Genomic DNA, 27,037 nt, shown 5'->3' with positions numbered 1-27,037 from the left:
ATGGAGCGAATACTATTTCTGGAAGTTTGAGCCTAATAGGGAAATAATAGCTCTGGAAGTTTGAGCATGAGGGGAAAATACTAGATGTGGAAGTTTGACGATAAGAGGGAAATACTATTTGTGGAAATTTGAGTCTAAGGGTGAAATACTACCTGTGGAAGTTTGAGTTTAAGGGGGAAATACTAGCTATGGAAGTTTGAGCGAAGAGGGGAATGTTACCTGAGGAAGTTTGAGCCAGAAAGGGAATGTTACCTGAGGAAGTTTGAGCCAGAAGGGGAAATCATAGCTGTGGAAGTTTGAGCATGAAGGGGAAATGCTAGCTTAGGAAGATTGAGACTAATGGGGAAATACTACCTATAGAAGTTTGAGTATAATAGGGAAATACTGGCTGTAGAGGTTTGATCCCAAGGGCAAAATATTAGCTGGGGAAGTTTGTGCATAAGGGTGAAATGTTAGTTGTGGAAGTTTAAGCCTAAGGGGAGTAATACTAGCTGTAGAAGTTTGATCCTAAGTGGGAAATACTAAGTGTGGAAGTTTAAGCCGAAAGGGAAAATAATTTCTGTGGTATTTGCTTACAAGACCACGCTCTCCATATACTGCCAAATTATGCAAAACTATTGTTTTTATTTATTACATTTTCATAATCTAAAACAATTCGCCTTATGGGAAACAACCTAAAACTATAGAATTATGAAAAAAAAAATAAGATTGTTTCCTCATTAAACGACCTGGAACTGACATCGTCAACATAGTCAACCAAACAGAAGTTCGTGATGCTAGCATATATTTAGTATACAGTATATTGGATAAATATACTAAATTAAAAATGGAGTAATTATTCAAAAGCGTCAATATTTATGAATTATATATTCTATGGACACTTTTGAGGTTTTACTCTATTTTTAATTTAGTATATATTTTGAATATATATGAAATGTACACTGGCATCATGAACTTCGGTTTGGTTGACTTTGTTGACAATGCCAGTTCCAGGTCGTTTGGTTAGGAAACCAGGCTATTTTATTTTTCATAATTATATTTTTTTTTATAACTTAACTTGTTTCCCATGTGACGAATTGTTTTACATGGAAATAATAGCTGTGGAAATTTAAGCATAAGGGTGGAATACCAGCTGTGGAAATTTGAGTCTAAGGGGGAAATATTAGTCATGGAAGAGCGAGCCTATTGGGGAAAATGCTACATTCAAAAGTTTGAGTCAAAGGGAATTATAGCTGTGGAAGTTTGGGGTAGGGGGTAATTGCTACCTGAGGAAGTTTGATACAAAGGGGGAAATACTACCTATATATGGTTAAGCCTAATACGGAAGTACTAGTTGTGAAATTTTGGTGCCTAGGAGCTAAATACTAGCTATGAAAGTTTGAGCCTAAGAATATACAGGCTGTGGAAGTTTGAGCCTAAAGGGGAAATACTAGCCAATGAATTTTGACCCTAATGCGAAAATATTAGCTGTGGAAGTTGGAACCTAAGCAAGAAATGCTATCTTTTGAAATTTGAGCCTCGATGGGAAATTCTAGTTGTGAAGTTTAAACAGAAAAGAAAAAATACTAGTTGTGAAAATTTGAGCAAAAGGGGGAATACTAGCTTTGGCAGTTTGAGCTCAAAGGGAAAATACTAATTTTGGATGTCTGAGCCAAAGGGGTAAATACTAGCTGTTGAAGTTTGAGCCTAACGATGAGATATTAGTTGTATATGTTTGAGACTAATTGGGAAACACTTGCTGTGGAAGTTTCCTCCTAGGGGTAAATACTAATTTTTGAAGTTTGAGTATAATGGGGAAATACTAGCTAAGGAAGTTTAATTCTGAGAGGAAATACTGGTGATCGAAGTTTGGGCCTAATCTAGTATTATTAGCTTTGGAAGTTTAATCCTAAGGTGGAAATACTAGGTGTGGAAGTTTGACCCTGAATAGAAATTACTAGTTGTGGATGTTTGGGACTATTTGGGAAACACTACCTGTGAAAGTTTGACCCTAAGGGAGAACTATTAGGTGAGGAAGTAAGGCCTAACAGGTAAATGCATGTTGTAGAAGTTTGGGCAAAAAGGAGTAAATACTGGCTCTGTAAGTTTGATTTTAAATGGGAAATGTTAGATGTGGAAGTTTGAGCCAAAAGGGGAAATAATAGCTGTGGAAGTTTGATTCTGAAGGGGAAATATTAGTTGTGGAAATTTCAGCCAAAAAAGGAGGCCTACATAATAGCTCTGGAAGTTTGAACCCAAGGGAAAATACTAGCTGTGGAAGTTTGAGGCTAAGTGGGAAATACCTGGTCTGGAAATTTGAGCCTAAGGGGTAAATAGTAGCTGTGGGTGTTGGAACCTATGGGGAAATATTAGCCGTGGAAGTTTGAGCCTAGGCGGGAAATACAATTGTGGAAGTTTAAGCTTAAGTGGGAAAAAACTAACTGTGGAAGTTTTAGCCTAAGGTGAAATACTAGCTGGAGAGGTTTTAGCCTAAGGGGCAAATCTTGTGGAATTTTGAGTCAAAAGGATTATTACTAGTTCTGGAAGTTTCAGCATAATGGGTAAATAGTAGCTGTGGAAAGTTGAGTCTTATAAAGAAATACTAGCTGTGGAAGTTTGAGCATAAGGGTGAAATACAAGCTGTGGAAGTTTGAGCATAAGGGTGAAATACAATTGTGGAAGTTTTAGCCTGTGTGAAATACTAGCTGCGAAAGTTTGAGTTGAAAGGAGAAATACGTGCTTTGGAAGTTTGAGACAAAAGGGGAAATACTAGTTGTGGACGTCTCAGCCTGTGTGAAATACTAGCTGTGGAAGTTTCAGCCTTAAGGAGAAATTCTTGTTGTGGAAATTTGAGACGAAAGAGGAAATACTATTATTATTACTATTATTATTATTATTATTATGATTATTGTTATTATTATTATTATTATTATTATTTGCTGTGGAAGTTCCAGTCTATGGGCAAATATTAGCTGTGGAAGTTTGAACCTACATGGGAAATAGTAGCTAAGGCACTTTGAGCCTAAAGGGTACATACTAGCTGTGGAAGTCTCAACGTAGGGGGAAATACTAGCTGTAAAGGTTTGAGCCTTAGAGTGAAATACTAAATTTGAATGTGTGAGTCAAAAGGTGAAAGTTTAAGTTTAAGGGTCAAATACAAGTTGGGAAAATCTAAGAATATCGTGTGAATACTAGCTAGAAATTTTTAACATAACTATGAAATAATAATTGTAAATGTTTAAGACTAATGGGGAAATATCAGCTGTGGTAGTATCATCTTAGGAGCAATACTAATTTTGGAAGTTTGAGCATAATAAGGAAATATTATCTATGGAAGTTTAAGTGTGAGGGGGAAATACTAGTTGTTAAACTTTAAGCCTAAGGGGAAAATATTAGTTTTGGAAGTTTAAGCCTAAGAGGGAAATACTACCTGTGAAAGTTTGAGCTTATGGGAGAACTACTAGCTGTAAAAGTTTAAGGGGTGAATGCTTGCTGTGGGGGTTTGAACCTAAGGGAGAAATACTATATGTAGAAGTCTTAGCCTATGAGATAAATACTAGTTCTGGAATTTTGAGCCAAATGGGGAAATACTAGCTGGGAAAGTTTAAGCGTAAAGGGGAAAAATACTAGCTGTGAAAGTTAGGGACTAAGGCAGAAATACTAGCTGAGGAAACTTGAGCTTATGGGAGAATACTTGTTGTGGAAGATCGAGCCTAAGAGGGAAATACTAGTTGTAGAAGTTTCAGCCTTAGGGAATAATACTAACTGTGGAAATATTCAGCCTAGGGGAGAAACGCTAGCTGTAAATATTTGAGCTTAAGGTGGAAATACTAGTTGTGGAAGTTTGAGCCTGAAGGGGAAATACTCCCTATGGAAATTTTGAGTCTAAGAAGGAAATACTTTCTGTGAATACTTGAGTCTAAGGGTGGAATACTAGCTGTGGAAGTTCAAGCCTAAGAGGGAAATAATTGTAGAGGAAGATTATGCCTCAGGGGAAATAGTAGCTGTGGAAGTTTGAGACTAGAGTGGGGGAAATACTAGTTGTGGAACTTTGAGTCTATATAGGAAACACTACCTGTAGAAGTTTGAGCCGAATGTGAAATACTAGCTGTGAAAGTTTGATCCTAAGGTGGAAACGTTAGCTGTGTAATTTTGAACATGAAGGAAGAAATACTAGCTGTGTAAGTCTTATCCTAAGTGGGAAATACTAGCTGTGGACGCTTAAGCCGAAAGGGGAAATAATAGCTGTGGAAGTTTTATCCTAAGAGGGGAAATATTAGTTTTGGAAGTTTGAGCCTAAATGGTAGGACTACATAATAGCTGTGGGAGTTTCAACTCCAGGGGATATATTATCTGTAGAAGCGTTAGCCTAGGTTGGAAATACAAGATGTGGAATTTTGATCTTTAGTGGAGATCTAAGCCTAAGGGGTACATAGTATCTGTGGAATTTTTTAACCTATGTGGCAATACTAGCTGTAAAAGCTTGACCCTAAGTGGGAACTACTAGATGTGGAAGTTTGAGCCTATTGGGTAAATGGGAACTGTGGAAGTATGAGTATAAGGTGAAATACTAGCTGTAGAAGTTTAAGCCTAAGGGGCAAATACTTGTTATAGAAATTTGAGTCAAAAGAGTAAATACTAGTTCTGGAAGTTTGAGCTTAATGGGTATATAGTAGGTGTGGGAGTATGAGCCTAATTGAGAAATACTAGCTGTGGAAGTTTGAGGCTAAGGGGAAATACTAGCTGTTGAAGTTTGAGCCTAAGAGGGAAATACTAGCTGTGGAAGTTTGATTGTACAAGGAAATTCTATCATTGGACATTTGAGCCTAGGGATGGATTACTAGTTCAGGAAATTTGGGTCTTGCGGGGAAATACTAGCTGTGAAAGTTTGAGCACTGCAATTATTCAGTGGCTACTTTCCTCTTGGTAAGGGTAGAAGAGACTCTTTAGCTATGGTAAGCAGCTTTTCCAACTATGGCTGTCACTCAGCAAGTAATAATAATAATAATAATGATATTAATGTGGGCAATTCTAGCTAATGAACTTTGAGCCTAGTGAGTGAAAGTTTCAGCCTAAAAAGGAAGTACTTAGTGTGGGGGGGGGGGTTTGAGCCGAAAGGGGAAATAATAGCTGTAGATGTTTGATCCTAAGCGGAAAATATGGTATTTGTTTTAGAGACCACGCTCTCCATATACTGCCAATTTATGCAAGTTATTGTTTTTCTCTATTACTTTTTCATACTTTGAAACAATTTGTCTCATGGAAAATCAGTTAAAATTGTTAAAAACTAGAGAATTATATAAAAAAAAACTATCCTTGTTTCCTTACTAAACGACCTGGACCTGACATTTTCAACATAGTTAACCAAAGAGGAGTTCGTGATGGCAGCGTGCATTTGATATATATTCAAAATATATACTAAATTAAAAATGGAGTAAATAAAAAAAAAGATCACTACTTGGGAATTGTATATTTCATGGACACTTTTGAGTAATTACTCTAATTTTAATTTAGTATATATTTTGAATATATATCAAATATACAGTACATTGGCATCACAAACTTCTGTTTGGTTGACTATGTGGACGATGTCAGTTCAAAGTGATTTAGGGAGGAAACCAGGCTAGTTTTTTATAATTCTATCGTTTTTTTATAATTTCAACTTTTTTCCCATGTGACTAATTGCTTTAAAGGGAAATAATAGCTGTGGCAATTTGATCCTAAAGGTGGATTATCAGCTGTGAAAGTTTGAGCGTATTAGGGAAATGATACATTAAAAAGTTTGAGCCTAAGGGGCAATACTACCCAAGAAAGTTTGAGACAAAGGGGGAAATACTATTTTTATATGTTTCAGCCTAATGGGAAAGTACTATTTGTTTAAGTTTGAGCCTGGGAGCTAAATTCTAGCTATGAGAGGTTGAACCTAAGGAAATATTGGCCCTGGAAGTTTGAGCCCGAGGCGTAAATACTATTTGTAGAAGTTTGAGCCTAAATGGGAAATACTTATTGCGGAAGTTTGAGCCTAAGGGGGAAATAGTAGCTGTGGAAGCTTGAGCCGAGCGTAGGAAGTTTCATTCTAATGGAGATATACTAACTGTGAGTGAAATACTAGCTTTGAAAGTTTGAGCTTAAGATGGAAATACTAGTTATGGAAGTTTGCGCCAAAGGGGAAATACTAGCTCTGGGGGTTTGAGCCTAGGGGAGAAATACTATCTGTGGAAGTTTGAGCCTAGGGGAGAAATACTATCTGTGGAAGTTTGAGCCTAAGGTAAAAATACATGTTGAAGTTTAAGCCTAATGGTGGAATACTAGCTTTGGAAGTCTGAGCCTAGGGGAGAATACTAGCTTCGATGTTTTAGTCTAAGGCGGAAATATTAGCTTTGGAAGTTTGAGTGCAAAGTGGAAAAATTTTATGCGAAGGCTTGAGCCTAAGAGGAAAAGAGTAGTTTTGGAAGTTTGAGCCTAAGGGAGTAATACTAGCTTAGGAAGTTTCAGCCTAATGGAAATATACTAGCTGTGAAAGTTTGAGCTTAAAGGGGAAATAATAGTTCTTGAAGTTTGAGTGTTAAGGGAATTACTAATTGTGGAAGTTTGAGCATAAGTGGGGGAAACTAGATTTAAGACGTTTTGGAGTAAGGGGGAATTACTTGTTGTGGAATTTTAAGCCTAAGGGGAAATACTAACTGTCGATGTTTGGAACTAAGAGGGAAATACTACCGGTGAAAGTTTGAGCCCTAGTGAGAACTACTAGCCATGGAAGTTTGAGCCTAACGGGTAAATGCTAGCTGTGAAGGTTTGACAGGAAAGGAAACAAGGAAAAATAAAATATTTTAAAAACAGTAACAACATTGAAATAAATATTTCTTATATAAACTATAAAAACCTTAACAAAACAAGTGGAAGAGAAATAAGATACAATAGTACAACAGAGTGTACCCTCAAGCAGGAGAACTCTAACACAAGATAGTGGAAGACCATGGTACAGGGGCTATGCCACTGCCCAAGACTAGAGAACAATGGTTTGATTTTGGAGTTTCCTTCTCCTAGAAAGCTGCTTACCATAGCTAAAGAGTCTCTTCTACCCTTACCAAGAGGAAAGTGGCCACTGAACAATTACTGTGTAGTAGTTAACCCCTTGGGAGAAGAAGAACTGTTTGGTAATCTTGGTGTTGTCAGGTGTATGAGGACAGAGGAGAATATGTAATGCATATGCCAGACTATTCGGTGTATGTGTAGGCAAAGGGAAAATGAACCATAACCAGAGAGAAGGATCCAGTTTAGCACTGCCTGGCCAGTTAAAGGACCCCATAACTCTCTAGTGGTAGTATCTCAACGGGAGGCTGGTGCCCTGGCCAACCTACTACCTAAGGGGGAAAACTAGATGTCGAAGTCTTTGCGTAAGAGGAAATTACTTGCTGTGGAATTTTAAGTTTAAGGAAGAAATACTAGCTGTTGATGTTTGCAGCTATGAGGGAAATGCTACTGGGGAAAGTTTGAGCCTTAGTGAGAACTACTAGCTTTGGAAGTTTGAGCCTATGGGGTAAATGCTAACTGTGAAGGTTTTAGCCTAAGGGTGAAATATAAGCTATGGAAGTTTGAGCCTCATGGTTCGAGCCTAAAGGGTAAAACTAGCATTTGAAATTTGAGCGTAAGGGGGAAATACTTATTGTGGAAGTTTGAGTTTAAGGTAAAGAACTAGCAGTGAAAGTTTGAGCTTAATGATGATATAGTAGCTGTGAAAGTTTGAGCCTAAGGGGGAAATACTAGCTGTGGAAGCTTGAACCTTAGGGAGAAATACTTATTGTGGAAGTTTAAGCCTAAGTGAGAACTACTAGCTTTGGAAGTTCAAGCCTATGGGGTGAATACCAGCTTTGGAAGTTTGTACTAAAGGAGGAAATACCAGATGTGGATGTTTGAGCCTAATTAAGAACTAGCAGCTGTGGAAGTTTGAGCCTATGGTAGAAATACTAGTTGTTAAAGTTTGAGCATAAGATTGGAATACTAGTTATGGAAGATTGATCCTATGGGGAAAACTAGTCTTTGAAGTTTGAGCCTAAGGGGGAAATACTATCTTCAGAAGTTTCAGCTTAATTGGCAAAAGCTTGCAGTGTAAGTTTAGGCCTAAAAGGGAAATACTAACTGTGAAAGTTTGAGCCTCAAAAGAAAATACTTATTGTGGAAGTTTGAGCCTAAGGGGGAAATAGTAGCTGTGGAAGTTTGAGCCAAATGGGGAAATACCTATTGTAGAAGTTTGAGCCTAAATGGGAAATAATAGCTGCGGACATTTAAGACAAATGTGGAATTACTTATCGTGGATGTTTGAGCCTAAGTGAGAAATAATAGCTGTAGAAGTTTGAGCCTAAGAGAATAAAACTATCTGTGGAAGTTTCAGAGTATCAGAGAAAAACTAGCTGTGAAAGTTTTAATATCATCATCAACATCATCATCTCTTCCTACGCCTATTGACGCAAAGGGCCTCGATTAGAATTTGCCAGTCGTCTCTATAATGAGCTTTTAATTCAATACTTCTCCATTCATCATCTCCTACTTCACGCTTCGTAGTTCTCAGCCATTTCCGCCTGGATCCTCCAACTCTTCTAGTCCCTTGTGGAGCCCAGCTGAACGTTTGGTGAACTAATCTCTCTTGGGGAGTGCGAAGAGCATGCCCAAACCATCTCCATCTACCCCTCATCTTTATCTCATCCACATATGGCACCCGAGTAATCTCTCTTATAGTTTCAATTTCAATCCTGTTCTGCCATTTACCTCCCAATATCCTTCTGAAGGCTTTGTTCTCAAATCTATTAAATCTATTGGAGATTGTTTCATTGTCATACCACGACTCATGTCCATGCAGTAACACCGATCTCTCTAAACTGATATATAGTCTGATTTTTATATGTAATTTCAGGCGATTTGTTTTCTAAATTTTACTTAATCTAGCCATTGTCTGATTTGCTTTTTTCAGTCTTTCACTAAACTCTAATTCTAAAGACCCTGTATTGGAGATCATAGTTCCCAAATACTTGAATGATTCTACCTTATTAATCGTTTCTCCTTCCAATGATATTTCATCTTCCATTGCATACTCCGTTCTCATCATCTCTGTCTTTCTTCTATTTATCTTGAGCTCAACCTCGTGTGATATTTCATGCATTCTGGTAGGCAAGCATTGCAAATCTTGTGGTGTTTTGCTAACAAGGACAGCATCATCAGCATACTCTAGGTCTGGTAAACTCCCATCATCAATCTAGTCAAATCCTTTTCCACCATCTCTGACTGTTCTACACATTGAAAAATCTATGAGGAGGATCAACAACATAGGTGACAACATATTCCCTTGGAGTACTCCACTGTTCACAGGAAATTCATTTGATAGGACTTCATTAACATTAACTTTGCACTTGCTATGCTCATGAACAGACTTAAGCAAAATTACATAGTTAAGAGGAATTCCATAATAACGCAAGACTCTCCACAAATTTGGCTGGTGCACGCTATCAAAGATTTTTTCATAGTCCACAAATGTCATCAAAAGGGAATTTCTATATTCTTTGCATTTACAGCATGTCTCAAAATGAAAATTTGGTCAGTGAAACTTCTACCTTTTCTAAATCCTGTTTGTTCATCTCTCAGCTTTCCATTAATCTTTCTCTCAATTCTCTTTAGAATAAGCATACTATATATTCTCATAACAACTGATGCGAGTGTTATGCCCCTGTAATTATTCCAATCAGTCAGGTCTCCTTTTTTTTCTTTTTTCACCAACACTGCTAACTCCTATTCATCAGGTTTTGCCTCTTCATGCCACATTCTACAATACAAACTGGTAAGTAGTCTGGGAGTCACTTTATTTTCAGACAGCATCATCTCAGCAGTTATCCCATTGTATCCCGGGGCTTTCCATCTCTTTATTTTTCTGAGGACAGCTTCGACTTCAAACACACTGAATCCATTCATGGGCACACCAAGGTCTTCATCAGTTATTATTATTATTATTATTATTATTATTATTATTATTATTATTACTAGCCAAGCTACAACCCTAGTTTGGAAAGCAAGATGCTATAATCCCAAAGGCTCCAACAGGGAAAAGCAGCCCAGTGAGGAAAGGAAATAAGTTTCAGGTATATCAGTCAAATTATTCCTTTCATATCTCCTATTCATAACCTCACAAAAGTATTCCATCCAACGTTGTCTTTCGTCACCTTCTGTTGCTATAACAGAACCATAAAACATAAGGCAAAATTACTAGTGGTTTGACCCAAAGGGGAAAGACTAGCTGTTGAAATTTGATTCTAAGGCAGAAATACTAGCTGTGGAAGTTTGAGCATTAGGGGAACTACCAGCTGTAGAAATTATAGCCCATGAGGAAATACTAGGTATGGAAATTTGAGCCTAAGGCAGAAATACTAGTTGTTCGAGCCTAAAGGGAAATGGTAACTTTAGAAATTTGAGCTGAATGGTGAAATACCACCTATTGAAGTTTGCCCTTAGGTGGAAAATACTATCTGTGGAAGTTCAAGATAGGAGGCCAAATGCTACCAGGTGAAGTTTGAGCCAAAGGGAAAAATACTAGCTGTAGAAATTTAAGCTTAAGGGGAAAATACTAGCTGTGGAAGTTTGAATCTTAGGAGGAAATCTTAGATGTGGAAATTTGAGCCTTCGGGAAATACTACCTGTATATGTTTAAGCCTAATGGGGAAATACTAGCTGTGAAAGGTTCATCCAAAAGGAAAAATTCTAGTTTTGGAAGTTTACGCCAAAGTGATAACTACTAGCTTTGGAAGTTTAAGCCTAAGCGGTAAATGCTAGCTTTGAAGATTGGAGCCTATAGGTGATATACTAGCATTGTAAGTTTGGCCTTTAGGAGGAAACACTTATTATCGGAGTTTCAGCTCAAGGGGAAGAACTAACTGTGGATATTTGGGCCTTATGATGGAATAGTTGCTGTAGAATATTGAGACTAAAGGGGAAATACTAGCTGTGAAAGTTTGAACCTAAGTAGAAATATTTATTGTGGAAGTTTCAGACTAAGGGAGAAAAACTGGCTGCGTAAATTTGAGCTTAAGGGGAAAATACTTGTTGTGGAAGTTAGTGCTTAAGAAGAAGAACTAACTGTGGAGGTTTGAACCTAATGAGAAAGATATATTGTGGAAGCTTGAGCCTAAGGGGGATATACTAGCTTTGGAAGTTTGAGCCTAAGGGGGCTATACTAGCTTTGGAAGTTTGAGCCTAAGGGGGAAATACTTATTGTGGAAGATTGAGCTTAAGGAGAAGAACTAGCTGTGCAAGTTTGAACCTAATGATGAAATAAGAGCTGTGGAAGTAGTCTAAGGGGAAGACTACTTGCTTTAGAAGTTTAAGTCTAAGAGGGAAATACCAGTTTTGTAAGTTTGAACCTAAGGATGAAATACTAGATGTGGATTTTTGAGCCTAAGAGGGAAATACTACCTGTAAAGGTTTGAACCTAGGGGAGAAATATCAGTTGTTGAAATTAAAGCCTAATGGGGATTACTAGCTGTGGAAGTTTGAGCCTAATGGGGAATACTAGCTGTGGAAGATTGAGCCTAAGGGGGAAATACTAACTGGGGAAGTTTGAGCCTAAAGAGGAAATACTTATTGTGGAAGTTTGAGCCTCAGGGGAAATACTTATTGTGGAAGTTTGACCCCAGGGGGGAATACTAGCTGTGGAAGATTAAGCCTAAGGGGGAAATACTAGCTGTGAAAGTTTGAGTATGAAGGGGAAATACTTATTGTGGAAGTTTGAGCCTAAGAGGGAAATGGTAGCTGTGGAAGTTTAAACCTAAGGGAGTAATACAAGCTGTGGATGTTTCAGCCCAACGGAGAAATACTTGCTGTGAAAGATTGAGCTTAAAAGGAAAATACTAGTTGTGGAAGTTTCAGCCAAAGGGCAAATACTAGATTTGGAAATTTGAGACTGTGGTGAAATACTATCTGTGGAAATTTGAGTCTAAGTGGGAAATACAAGGTTTGGAAGTTTTAGCCTAAGGGGAAAATACTAGCTCTGGAAGTTTGAGCCTAAGGTGGAAACACTATTTGTGGAAGTTTGAGTCTAATTGGGAAATAGTAGCTGTGGAAGTTTGAGTCTAAAGGCAACATATAAGCTATGGATTTTGAGTCTGTAAATCTTTCTGAAACAATGTTTTCTGGGTCGACCTGTGACGCCCGGTGAAAAGAGTCCTTCTTTACACTTTTCTGATATAAATACTTCCAAATATACCAGAGAAATTTAAAGTATGGAATGCAGAGGTTACTACCCTCGCTGGGTGTTCGCGCGAGGGTAGTAACCTCTGCATTCCATACTTTAAATTTCTCTGGTATATTTGGAAGTATTTATATCAGAAAAGTGTAAAGAAAGACTCTTTTCACCGGGCGTCACAGGTATCTCCCCAGAAATAGATTTTTCCCTTGTCAAAATCCCTTTTATAAAGAAAAAAATATGATAATTTTTAATGCTTATTCGGGCAAAACCACTGATCCCATTGTTCTTTTCAGATTTGGATTGGAATGGACCATGTGACAACAGGGGACTTCTCTTCTCACACATTGTTCGGGAATTACGGAAACTATGGACCTGAACCAGGCTACCTATTTTGCTACTCGCTTGGTATTCCTGGAAGATACCTCAGTATCCAAAGAACATTGCCGGACTTGTCACCAGTTTATTTTGTGGTGAAGGAAGTGAGAGTGTACGTCAGCAAGAAGCCTTAAATTGGGGTTTCATGAGCCGTACCATTCTCCCTCTTTGAATCGTGAAGAAAATGGCCAAAAAATTCCTATTGCATTGAATATCGATGTTTTAAAATCTGAATTTTCTCATCTCTTATATAAAAGTATATCAAAGGAAACAATCAATTTGGTCAAAAGTTGACTTTTCAAATATCTATGTTTTTTAAGTGTCAACAACAAAAAGGGGAATGTTTACTTTTACATTAATGAGGATCTATGGATCGGCCCTTGTTATGATGGAGAACAAAGGTTAATTTGTTTTACTTAAAACTGTAATTGATAAGAGACATGACAACAGTAGCCAGTCACTATTTATATTCACTGGCAGATACGGACTTTCTTCACTTTATATAGTAATCCATCATCAGATGAAAGGTTCTCTCTGATGTTATTATAATCACATTTACAGAAAGATTTCTTGCATAGCATTATATCCTCACTTCAATATTCAAACTGTGAAAAATGCAATAAAGATTCAGAAAGAATTCATGTGTATAATTTTTCTCCAAATATACATTTATTCTACTTCCAATAGAAAAGGTCTTTAGGGAGTTATTTTTAACAAATTTATCAATGGATCCGTATAGAGCTATTGTTTTACATGAGAGAGAGAGAGAGAGAGAGAGAGAGAGAGAGAGAGAGAGAGAGAGAGAGAGAGAGAGAGAGAGAGAGAGAGAATTTTCTTGATTAAATTTGTTGGTATTATGCAATATAGGAGCAAAGTATTCGTTGTCAATTCTGGGGATTCAATTAAATGAATATCCAAAACATTTGGTTATTTTCACAAGAAATGTATGGAAATAAAATTTCATCTTAATCTCGAAAAATAAATTTGCCCAGATATATAATCTTTAGAATTACTTTGCATTTCACTGACCTGCTGTAAGTTCTAATACAAAGAATAATCCAAAGTGGAGAATGATGATGTTGGTCTTTGCTCTCTGACATCTTACAGCATTTACGGATTTGTAGGACTAACATCACTGGCAGCGTCAAAATTAAATTCGAGTAGGTTGCTTATTTTGCCAATGATAAACGTGCCGTGAGAGGGTTGTGAACTCAAAGGCAGGAAGCAATCAACTGAGTTATATTATTATAGAACACTCTCCATTATATACAAAACCTCAAGGCAACAGGACATAACATGTTCACAAGACAGACAATGTTACAGAGGAAAACCAGACATGAATTTTCATGTTCGTTTTAGTGCGAGGGAAAAGCGAAGATACAAGCATAATATATACAAAAGGAATTATGTACAATTGTGTGACACACGGTTGGTACAGTTCTTCAGGTTCTTGTGGCTTTTGTACTTCATTCTTTACTTAAATTCTGTTCCCTTTGTTTCAAATTCAACCCTCCCAAGGAAAGGACTGTGTCGTCTTCGATTTTTTGTTAATCCATTTATGAATATGAAATGTTTTCTCCCATGCCACCTTGTCTCTTTTACAGCACCATTCTGACCAAGCCGTTGTGCCTTCATTCATCACATAAAAGTGAATATGGTAATTGTAAATCTATGTCCTTATGATTCCTTTAAAACCATAGGAATAAGGTTTAGAATAAAAACAGGGTTACTCACATTACAATTTATTAACCTTTGATAGCAAGTTTAAGTTAATATCGGTAATAAATTTCAACCAACTTGAAGCATGAAGTTCCCATAGCACTATGCACTATAACTCGAGTTTGAGCTGGAGCAGGCCGGTCTTACCCTGTGCTTAGAAGAGTACTATTGAAGTCTCCACCTTCAGAGATGCTTCTATTTTCAGAATATAGTGTTAAATTCCCGGCCATGGTCAAGAGAAAATAAAACAACACGTCTTCTTGTCTTGATCGAACTTTCCAAGTGATCTTTTATTACGTCACCAAAGTACAAAGTTACCTCGTTACCTCAAAAGGATACACAGTGGCGCCATCTTGCAGCATATAAATGTACAACAAATATATGCGATCATTCCAACACCCCCACTTGATCGCATATTACAACATATATATTTACAACACTTATGTGAAAATAATGGATTACAGAATATGAATTTTATTAAGGTCACTGAACAAAATAATTTGACTTTCATTACTTCCAGCCCAAAACAAATTTGTTGAATTTATCCAATTTAAATTTTGTAGTTGATGTAGTAAACATGTCTCCTACCATTTCCTCTGTAGGACAATATTTGAGAAAAATTCTTCCCTCATCTATTTCAGTGCGAAGGAAATGATACTTAATATCAATATGTTTTGATCTTTGACGTTTTACAGGATTTTTGGATAATGCAATTGTACCTTGGTTAACCTCATAAATAAGAAGAGGTTCAAACCGACATGCTAATTCTAAATCATTCAAAAGTTGCCTAATACAAGCCTTCCTGAATGGCCGCAGCCAATGAAATACATTCTGCCTTACATGTTGACAAAGCTACTGTTGGTTGCTTTTTTTACTTTCATGACACTAACGGCCCTCTTTCACTCAAACTGAAATAATAACCACTAGTGATACGTCTATCATCAGGTGACGATGCCCAATCAGCATCACTGTATCCAACAACGTGTAACATTTCATTTTCACATTTACTAAAACAAAGTTTATAATCCAAAGTTCCATTTAGATATCTGAAAACATGTTTTACAGCAACCCAGTGATCTTGTATTGGGTTTGACAAATATTGTGATAATTTTGTGACTATCCAACATAAATCTGGTCTTGTACATGCCATAACATATATCAAACTACCGACAGCTTCGCGATATCTATTATCAGTCAACGTTTCACCTGAAAATTCTATCTTTTGTTCAGAAGGTGTATGTCTAGGTTTACAATTGTACATATCAAACCTTTCTAATATTTTACACAAGTACCTTCTCTAATTCATCTTAATAGTTCCATCACATTGTTTGAAATCAATGCCAAGAAAATGAGACAATTTTCCTAGATCTTGCATTTTGAACCTGTCTTTCAACATTTGTTTTGCATTGTATAATAGTTGTTTGTTACTTGCTGCTACAATCAAATCATCAACCCATACAAGTATGATAACCACCTCATCTTGAAAACGTTTAATATAAACACAATAATCCACTGAGTTTTGTCTAAACCCCTTTTCAACCAAGACTTCATGTAAAAGATTATTCCACATTCTACCTGCTTGTTTCAAACCATACAGTGATTTGCTAAGTTTGTAAACTAATTTACGGCCATTAGGTTGCTCAACCTTAAAACCCTCTTTATAATCCATATATACAGTATATCGCAATCAATTTCTGCATTTATATGTGCAGTTTTTACATCCATCTGATACAGAAACAAATCATTTTGTGCGGATAATTACATTAATACGCAAATTGATGTAAGGTGAGTTGTTGGAGCAAATGTTTCATTATAATCAACACCCTTTAGCCACATATCTAGCTTTGTAGATTTTATTACCAACAGCATCATCTTTCATTGTGTACACCCAGCGTCTCCCACTGCTTCTCTGCCTATGGGTAAATCTGTCAAAATAAAAGTGTTGTTTTCTTTGAATGAGTTCATTTCATCCCGCATAACTTCTTCTAAATGTCTACCTTGATGAGAATCAACAGCTACATTATAAGTCTGAGGAAAAGCAGATACTCTGTAACAGTAATCTATACTATATAACACTTAGTCTTTGTTATCTACATTAGTAACATAATCGCTCAAATACGCAGGAGGTTTTCTTTGTCAAACAGGATATCTAAGTGTTTCACCCTTTTCCTCTTTTGTTCCCTCATTTATTTCCAAAATACCAAGGTGGTGTTGCTCAACTACCTGAACATTTTGGCCTTTATCTAGTGGTTCCCTATCAAGTTCCTCATTAGGAACTACGTCATCAAAAATATCATCAGACTCATTAAGAGTTTGGCTTTCTTTCTCCTGTTTGTTTAACACAAATTTTACAAGTCTATGTCTCATGACTTTACCGGTTTCAGGAAAATATACTAGATAAGCTGGGCTACCCTTGTCGTATCCTACAAATATTCCTTTTGAGCATCTATCATCTAATTTCTGATCTGATCCAAATACCCTCATGTTTGACAAATCAGGCCTTATTCCTGTCAAGGCAAAGAAAGGAGTTTGTTTTAAATGATCACTAAAGCACCTATTGCGAATATAAGCAACTGTCATAATTGCATATGGCCATAACAATTTTGGTAACTTAGATTGAATTAGCAGACACCTTCTCATCTCAAATAGAGTTTTCCAATTTCTCTCAGCCATGGAGCAGAATTTTCATGATTAATTCTATTATCAATAAGTACATTGATAAAATCCTGACAAGTAAACTCTGACCCTTTGTCAGACCTTAGTCGTTTAATTTTTCCATACGGAGCAGAGTCTGACAAAAATTTCTTTAAGGCAAAAGTTGCATCACTTGTTTTTCAGGAAATACACAAAAAATATCCCTGTGCAATCATCTGTAAATGCTATAGCATATCTAAACCCTTCACCTGAAACAGGCTCTATTGGACCTGCTAAATCAGAGTGCACAAATTCTAAGGGAACTTCAAATTTAGTATCACAGTTTCTATTTCTAGTTTGTTTCATTTTACCTAACACACATATATCCCAATTATCAGGTTTAACGTCTAGATGTATAATTTTCATGCCCTTTGTTACACTTTCCAGCTTTACAATATCATAGTAGTTGCAATGTCCTAAGATTTTATGCCATTCTTTTAAACCACAAGCATAATTAACACTATCAACATAGATATGAACATTATTCATTTTTATGTATTACAATTTTCCACACTTTTAAATGTAAAATTTTATATCACTCTTATCAATTAATTCAGCAGAATCAGGATGAAAAATCACTTTAGCAGTTGCAGCTTGAACAGAGAAAATGTTCTGATGATATGTTGGGATGAGCAGTGTATTTTTCAGCTTTACATTACAATGCCGGCCATCACTGTCTATCATCTTGATCATGGCATCTCCTCTTTTCACTGACACATTGTTGCAGCTTGTTCCATCGGCCAGTTCAATAGAGTGTCTCTCTGGTTTGAACGTTTCATCAAAGTCAGTAAATCTTGACTCATCAGTCAAAATATGCGTTGTAGCACCACAGTCTACCAATAGCATGTCTGGTTTTGGAGTTAATACCATTTTCATATTGCTGCACGCTTTAAATATAACCAAACTGTTTATCCTCTCGTTATACTCATTTGACCTATCTTGATGTCTACATGTGTTGGTATTATGAATAGAATTCTGACAGTTCAGACACCATCTTCCTTTCGAATTGTTTATGCAATTTAAAAAGAAATGTCCTGTTTCACCACACTTATAGTATGCCTTGTTTCTCCAGTTAGCTGCCTTCATAACATGGTCATTACTTTCTCTCCTCCTACATGTTTCTATATCTTCAAAACTGCGTAGGGCTGCTTTAAGCTCTGTAAATGTCTGTTCCTTTTCACTCTGAGTAATAACAACTACAAATGCTTTGTAATTGTCTGGTAAGCCTTTTAACACCATTGCTATCATTAGACTATCACCAATTATTTCACCTGCACTCTTCAATGAAGTGGCTGCAGTTTCTGCTCGTATAATATAGTTTGTAACAGTCTCGGTTTCTTCTTTGATTAAAGATGTCAATTCTGTGTATAGTGATATGATACGTGGCTTACTCGAACCAACATAATGTTGCTTGAGGATCTTCAGTGCTTTCCTTCCATCGTCGACAGCATCCCTCATCACTAGTGCTAGACTTGTCACGTCAAGAAATTGAATAAGATCAGCAAATGCTTCCCCATTTTTCTCGGTGTCAACTTCTTGATCTTCCGGCATGCAGACAACAGCTTTCAATTTTCTCAGTCTCAGGTATCCAAGAAATTTCATTTCCCACTGCTCAAATTTCCGCCCATCGCCATCAAAGTATAATCTCGTCCATTTATTCTGAGTGCTGGGCCCATAACCTGTTAAATTCCCGGCCATGGTCAAGAGAAAAAAACAACACGTCTTCTTGTCTTGATCAAACTTTCCAAGTGATCTTTTATTACATTACCAAAGTACAAAGTTACCTCGTTACCTCAAAAGGATACACAGTGGCGCCATCTAGCTGCATATAAATATACAACAAATATATGCGATCATTCCAACATATAGTTTCTTCTAAGGTGTGATCTAAGGCAGAATAATACCTGCATATCAACGCCGGAAATGCATGCAGCGTTCAACCTATAACATTCCAGCAATGGATTGTGATTCACTATGTTGTGCTGTGTGCTACAACACAACCACATTGACTGAAACCTACCATTCCTTTCACCTCTGCGAGTTGATGGACGCGCACATCTTGGTGGGCTGTCTCAAGACTATTGGTCTGTTAGCAAGGTGTATTCTAGTAAGGAGATTCATCCATGCATGTCAGCTCAGTTGATGGGGCAAAGGCTTAGGTTCCTACAACCTTGTGTAGTTACAAGGCTAACCTTTTTCCATCCGTTCAACCAGATTCTCTGAGGAGATAATAGAGTTGACATTGGATCACAGGCTCACCATGGCTGTCCTAAGCTGAGTGTTATCCAAATCTGCTAGCTCATCGGCTTGGTCTCGACAGAGATAATACTTGGCCTTTTCTTCTCTGTCAACTATTCCTTCTGGGAAGTCACCCGGCTTCACAGAAGAAGATTTACGGCATCTCCTAGTAAAAAGCTCTGCCTTTGGCTTTGTGGGAGATATCTGGATTCCGTGATATCTCAGCAAGGGTAGTAGGTCCACCAGGGCACCAGCCACCCATTGAAATAATACTGCTAGTGAGTTATGGGGTCCTTTGACCGGCCAGGCAGTTACGGTTCACTTTCCCTTTGCCTACACATACACTTAATAGTCTGGCCTATGCTTTGCAGATTCTCTTCTCTCCTCATACACCTGACAACAGTGAAATTACCAAACAATTCTTCTTCACCCAAGGAGTTAATTACTGCACCGTAATTGTTCAGTGGCTACTTTCCTCTTGGTAAGGGTAGAGGAGACTCTCTAGCTATGGTGAGCAGCTCTTCTAAGAGAAGGACACTTCCAAATCAAACCATTGTTCTCTAGTCTTGTGTAGTACAATAGCTTCTGTACCATGGTCTTCCACTTTCTTGGGTTAGAGTTCTCTTGCTTGAGGGTACACTCGGGCACACTATTCTATCTAATTTCTCTTCCTTTTGTTTATAAAAAAAAATACATATACTGCATAGTTTGTATAGGGAATATTTATTTTAATGTTGTTACTGTTCTTAAAATATTTTATTTTTCCTTGTTTTCATTCCTCACTGAGCTATTGTTCATGTTGGAGCCCATTGGCTTATAGCATCCTGCTTTTCCAACTAGGGTTGTATCTTAACAAGTAATAATAATAATAATAATAATAATAATGATAATAATAATAATAATAATAATAATAATAATAATAATAATAATAATAATAATATTGATAATAACTGTCTACCAGGGAAATAGGCTACTCTGAATTGGGGTCATAGAAAGAATTGTCTTTCCATAAAAAAGGACTTCTTAGCAAATCACAGACTTCCTTGTCTTCATCCGCTGACGAAACCTATTCGGTGAGCTTCAGATTTCTCTTCAAGCAAATTTGTACACCCCTGGGAACTCTTGGTGTGAACTCTGAGGTGTGATGGGACCTTCAGGGTAATGGCACATGTGTCATTCACTTTCCTGAGGACATCAACAGGGATCTCTCCCTCAAGATCTTTTCTCTGATAATTAGCATCACCCAACAGAGTTTCATGTATACATAAACTTTGAAAGAACAAGTTTCGGTTAGCTTCATCGTTGTGCTGGAGTGGAGGATAACTATTTATTTTTGGGGGGCTCGGGCCATGTCGTCATGATGGAAGGGTTCCTTTAGGTAGCCTTCTAAGGGATATTTGCTACAGTAATACTCCCAGAGAAATAAACCGAAGGTCTCCAGGATTCTAACTCCTGGCGCGAGTATCCAATTAAATGATATCCCATTATATCAGGGGACGTATTTTTTTTATACGACACATAACAATCTTCACCCCGAATAGATTTAACTCTTTGATGTAAGGGAGAAGAGTGGCAAAAGAAGGGGATGCCGATCTAGGTACCCAGTGGACCTCCTTCCCTATTACTACTACGACGCCATTCCTATTTTTTGTAGCTCTCTAAGCGAGTTGTGCTCCCATGTTAACCCGGTGTTTTTTGTTACAAGTTATTAGAATATTCATCATGCAATTTCCAGCATTTTCATCCTTTGGAAAGTTGAGTATTATTTTTTTCCTGTGTATAATTTTGGTCTCCTTTTCACAGTTATATTTCAATAATTTTAGTGTGTTTAGTTGAGCGTTGCCGAGAACCAGAGGCAGCCTCTTTACGACTGCAGTCGCCCGTTACAATTGCATTTATTTAGTCAGTAGGGCGACAATTCCCGGTATTAAGCTATAATGTTAGCTAGTTAGGCAAATTATACAAGCTGTGATATTGCATACATGAAAATTATTCCTCTTCCTGTTATGTGGCTTTACTTATCGTATGCGGCGGGAACCCCGGCGGTACCAACTACCTTGGCCGGGGATCCTACCAGAGCTAGGCTACTCTCGCTCATATATACGTTAGTAAAGTAATTCCCCACGTTTAGCCTCTCCCTATCGTTCCTTTTTGATTCCTATGAGAATTTACATTCTCTAGAATCTATAGATAAGTTACGATGTTCATTCTCTCTGAGAGAGAAGAGACTAAACCCTTTCTCCCTCCCTGAGTGCCGCCGATATCGGCGGCAACCACTGTCTTTCTTCATCGTCGTCGAGTAGAACAAAAGTTCTTGCTGCCTCTGGCTTTAATTTAGATAGTGACAAACTCAGGGTGCCCTTGTCTTGCCGCCGACAATGTCGTCAGCAAAGGAACCATGCTTCCTCTGCCGCTGACGATGTCGTCAGCACAGGAAGCCATGTTTCCTCAGTTAACTGTTGAAGGTACGCTGCATACCTGCCGCCACCTCTCATTTCAATGAACTATAAGACCCTTTACCCTTCCCCTTCTGTCCTTTAGTGACGTCATAGCAGTCATAAAACTCCTTCACCGGTATTTTGACAGTCATCCCAGCTTGCTAGGGTGACTGCGTTACCGGCTGGTACCCTGCCGGTAGCAGTTAGTTCAGCCGTCTCTGCCACCTTCCCCCTCACTTCCTTCCTTCACAGGAAGGGAATATTATTGAGGGGAAGATTGAGATGGCTCCTGACGGCTGCTGGTGGGAAACCTGACATACTTTGGGAAGTCCTCAGCCCTCCCTTGGGCTGCCATCCACAATTTTTTGCCGCCGACGTCATAGCCAGCGACAGGCTTTTTGTGGATGAGTGGAAGCCAGAATCCGACAGATTCTTACCCCTTCCATTGGAACTTTCATTCTGGCAAGGAGACAGTAGGCGGCCTGATAGTCCTCCTACACTTCCAACTGTTATGTTTAACCATAATGATAGGAAACTCTCCTTCCCTAATACTTTTTCTCCCCCTATCAGTTAATACCACCAGGTACTAACCTAACAACGGCAGTGCCACCGACTAAACTACAGTATATAACTATAAAGTAGTACACATGTTTCCTAACATACTTTGTGTTTCCTGTCGCAGTCAATTGTTGGGACCACGATTTTATGTTGAGGCTGAGTACACCCTCAACACCCAGATGGTTTTTTCGATCATCAGGACCCTAAAAAATCACCGATCAGTGATAATATATACTACAGGTGGATAATGTTAATATAGACACTTATTAACTCTAACTCTAGTTCCTAGAGTTTTTTCCTACCTTGTATTCTCCCTATCAGGGAAACTAAATATTATTACTGACGGAGGTCTCAGCAATGGCCTAGGAGAGGAAACACAGATATGTGTCTTTTCTACTTCTTATCAAGCTTACTATCCTAAGCTACCATAAACAATAGTAATTACTATTGTTAATAAAAATTGTATGCTTTTATATCACATATATAGAAATTAGATATTCATTGAGCCCTTTTTCCTTTACAGTGTACAGCCTTGTTCTGCAACCACAAAGGCAAAGACTCTTGTGGCTACACAAAGCGCAGGACTCATGCCCCCTGCTGCATCATGTCGGAAATCCTCGAGTATTGGGACACGAAAGGTTGCCCCACCTGCTCGACCCTGCTGGCCAACGACTTTGGAGAAGACCCCCCAGTCAACATATAGACTAGGGATACAGCGAGGGAGACCCTTCGCAAATGGGTAAGAAGGTTCCAGAAGAACTCTCCGAGACCGTACTTACCCAACAACTCCCTAAGGTGCCTACTGTTCCCCAAGGCTCTACCAAACACGGTGGTGCCCCAGGAACACAGGTCCAGCCTCCACTCGTATAACTGAAGATCGACGTGGACATAGATAAGGCACTGGAAGGCATGGACATCCACGAAGAAAGAATGTCAGAAGTGTCCACTGCCACTGAGCAAGACCTTTTGTAAGGAGGCCCTGTAGAAGACGTGGAACATCCGCAAGCGGAGGAAGAAGGATCCGTTTCAATGGCAACCGAAGACCCTCAGTTCGCCGTGACGGCATACCAACCTATGCCATCAACTTCTTCAACCCCAACTCCACAACCAGTTGCACATGCCGACAAGAACGAAGTGATCCTCACTTCGATTCAACGGATGATGGAAATGTTCCAAAAGGAACAAGAGTCAATGAGAGAATCACTCAGTCAGCAGCAGATACTGTTGCAGGAGAGGGCGGACCACCCTGGACCTACCAAGGACTCCACTAAGAAGCCCCTTAGAGTGTTGGATCTCCCTCACTGCTCCGAAACCAACCCCTGGAGGTATGCGGAGCATATGCCCATGGTGAATGGGAAACTATTCGTCTCGGAGAAGTTGCAGCCCAAACTGTTTGAAGACCTTGAGTTCTGGCCTAACTTTTCAGCTTACCCAGACTGTTACGTGAGACTGCGGGATGAACATGCAGCCCGTGAGGAAACGGTACCCAAAGAGGTCATTGTCTTTGAGCATAACAAGGCGCAAGTCATCCTCCTGAAAACCTTGAAAGGAGCCGGGTACACTAACTCCAAAGTCTCAGCACTGAGCAAGAGACATCCCACCTTTCTTGCTCCTTCCTCCATCTCTTTCCCCTTTTCGGAGAAAGCACCAGATTTGCCGTCAAGGCAGTTGACGAGGGCAAACCCTGCCCAACCCTAGAGGAATGCAAACCATTCTCTCTAGCACTGCCTACCTGCGAGGAGAAGTGGCAGGATGTCCACCTAACCTTCTCCGTCTCTAAGTTGGATCCAGAGATAGCCGGCCAGCAGTTCAATGAAAACCTTCCGAAGTTCCCAGACCATCTTCTGAGGAGGGAACAGGAGACGAAGGAGAGACTTGCGGCCTCCCTTTCTCATAAGAACTGCCTGGAATTGAGTGCAGGTCCACAGAACGCAACAGAAATGTTCATCTTCCTGGCTAAGTCTCACATGGGTACCTTTGTGAAAGACTTATATGCTTTCCTCAGAGCGTGTAGAGCCTGCAGAGAGTTCATTTTGGCCTCAGCGACCATAAGACACGAACCAAGGAAGCTGATTACCTCGAGCATCTGGGGTAAAGACCTTTTACCACAGGAACGGGTCCAAGAGATCATAGCCAGAACAGCCACGGAGAACAGGAGCCTTCTCCAAAAGTTGGGCATGAGCTCAAAGGGAAAATCTTCCTCGGACGGAGGTCCCCAGCCCAAGAATAAAAAGGCTAGGAGACCACGCAGACCTGCACAACTTCCTGTCATGACTATGACCACGATGCCTCAGACCACCTTCCAGATGGTCCCTCAATAACTGGTAGCTCAGTCGCCAGTGTTTAACCCTAACTTTGAGGGACAGTCGACTTCCTTCCTCCCTAGTCAGAAAGGAAAAAGCCCTAAGAGAAGTTCTCCCGGAGGTAACGCCTCTCAGGGCCGAGGAGGACGTGGTCGCGGAAACAAATCCGCAAGACCCCCCCAAGCAAAGAATGGACCCGGCTGGAAACGGAACAGAACTCCACCCCGTTTTCCAGAATTCTTCCAACACTCCACCCCCTTCTTGGAAGAATATACCTCAGAATTCTTGAACAAGAAGGTAATAAGGAAAGCGAAGTCCATCAAATTTCAGGGAGGGCTGTTTTGTGTTCCCAAGAAAGACTCAGACAAACTCAGAGTCCTTCTAGACTTGTCTCCACTCAATAAGTTCATCGAGAACAACAAGTTCCGGATGCTTACCTTGCAACACATAAGGACCCTTCTAAACAAAGGGGCGTACACAGTCTCAATAGACCTAGCAGATGCTTACTAACATCTTCCAAGGAGTCGCCCTTTCTCCTCCTACTAGCATTCAAACTACAGAAGAAGTTTGTCTTCAGAGCAATGCCCTTCGGACTGAACACAGCCCCAAGGATATTCATGAAGCTAGCAGACATAATCGTCCAGCAGCTATGCTCCGAAGGAGTTCAAGTGGTAGCATACCTAGACGATTGGCTGGTATGGGCAGCATCCAAGACTACTTATTTGCAGGCAGCCAACAAGGTGATCCAGTTCCTGGAACACCTGGGTTCAAGATCAATCGCAAGAAGTCTCGCCTTTCTCCAGCTCAGAATTAAAGTCACACCACCTCTCCATTCCATCCAAGAAGAGGAGAGAGATAGCGGGATATGTCAAGAGACTAATCCGTCACAAGAGGATTTCAAGACGCCAATAGGAAAGAGTATTGGGCTCTCTCCAGTTCGCAGCAGTGACAGACCTGGTGCTAAAAGCACGTCTAAAAGATGCGCCAGGAGTCTGGAGAAGATATGCATCAAACGCTCGAAGAGATCAACTAAGGTTGACCCTGATCCTGTTGCGCACACAGTTAAGGCCATGGTAGTATCCTCTGCCTCCCTACACAACACACAAAGCCTATCATTACTATTTCTGTTTCTATAATTTTCTTTTAATTTTAACATATTCAACCTTGTTTTCATAACTATTACGGCTCATTAGTTCTCTTATATAGTCTCTTCTGCCTTTATTATTCACAAACCTCAGTTTGGTCATCTCTGCTTTCTTTTCTTCTATTTTTTCCTTTAATTTCATTTGCCACTTTACTTTTTATTTATTTTATGAGTTCTTGCTTTTTATACCTTCTTACTTCTTCAGTTTTAATATCATATTTATTGAATATTTCTATAATGGTTCTCTTATTTGATCTTCCACTACCTCCTTAACTAGTCATTTGTCATCTGATGTTATGATGTTATACTCGACTCTATTTTCAACTGGCCATATTCCTATTGTTGCTATTAGTCCCCAGTAAGGTGTGGTAGCAACCTGTTCAAACATTCCTTTCATAATTTTGTACTGTATACTGTCTAGTTCTTTCATTTCTTTTTCTATTATTACTCCCCATGTCTCAATATTTGTAAACATATTAGGTACTACTACTGTCTTATAGATCTTTATTCTCACTAGCAATGCCAAATCTCCTACTCTGTTACTGTCTCCATACTTCCTAACTCCATGTACCATGTAATCTATTTTTTCTTCCCTTGTACTTATGTTGAGACCATGTTTTCCTTTTACTGAGTAGGCTTACCATTCACCTAAGTATTTATATTCTCTAACTGTTTCTATTCTTCCATTTCTAACAACTCCATTCGCCTTTTTAACCTCTTCTTTTTGTGTCTAATTACTAACACCGCTTATAGCTCTTTACTTTGTATCCATTGTTGCTAGGAAACATTATAACATCATCATAAATCAGGGTTATCGTCTTCTCCAAATTTAATTAACTTTGTCCGTGAATATTGAACATAACTTTAGTAGAAATACCGTTCCATAGTTTCCTCTGTATATCCAACGGGGCTCTTGGGAATTTCTTTGTCTTCTTCTTTTTCTATTCTAAGTATGAGAGCTGTCTTGATCTTTGGAGTCAATGTACTCCCCTGTAAATACAATACAGAATTAACCATTAGAAATAATCAATACAGTTAAAAAAACATTTAAATGTGAGCCTGTTAGTTAATGTTAAACCCAAGACGGCCGTTTACATTCTATGCAACATGACAGTATATGCTCACGGAGATAGTGAACTATTGCATTAATTTTAAACTTTCAGGAGTGTGTGCTGGGTACCACAGTATATGCTGATATTAATTCATTATCTAATTTCATAAAACATTATGCAATAACAAACGTATAAACATATACTCAGTAAGACAAAGAAAATGGTATTCATGAATTCTATAAAAGAAAACGAATATCCAACTCTATTTCAAGGGTAGTTTCTCCATTTCTTAGTCATTTCTGTCAATTTCG

At 38.7% G+C, this 27,037-nt stretch overlaps 2 protein-coding genes across 3 annotated transcripts in view; one reads left to right on the top strand and one right to left on the bottom strand.

Annotated features, from left to right (window-relative positions):
* LOC137632949 (uncharacterized) overlaps nt 1–13,209 on the top strand; it is an 85,002-nt gene extending 71,793 nt beyond the window's left edge. For both annotated transcript variants that reach the window (XM_068365074.1, XM_068365075.1), the window contains exon 5: nt 12,499–13,209. In XM_068365074.1, the coding sequence (XP_068221175.1) occupies nt 12,499–12,714 (216 nt within the window). In that variant the 3' untranslated portion in view covers nt 12,715–13,209. The remainder of the gene's footprint in view (nt 1–12,498) is intronic.
* A 3,226-nt stretch (nt 13,210–16,435) lies between these two features.
* On the bottom strand, nt 16,436–16,879 carry LOC137633060 (uncharacterized). Its single transcript, XM_068365226.1, has one exon. The coding sequence runs from the start codon at nt 16,877–16,879 to the stop codon at nt 16,436–16,438; it is 444 nt and encodes a 147-aa protein (XP_068221327.1).
* Between the last annotated feature and the right edge of the window lie 10,158 nt (nt 16,880–27,037).

Source organism: Palaemon carinicauda, chromosome 42, assembly GCF_036898095.1.
Source record: "Palaemon carinicauda isolate YSFRI2023 chromosome 42, ASM3689809v2, whole genome shotgun sequence".
Classification (NCBI taxonomy): domain Eukaryota; kingdom Metazoa; phylum Arthropoda; class Malacostraca; order Decapoda; family Palaemonidae; genus Palaemon; species Palaemon carinicauda.
The sequence above is the reverse complement of the archived record's forward strand: the minus strand, read 5'-3'. Positions and strand labels throughout refer to the sequence as shown.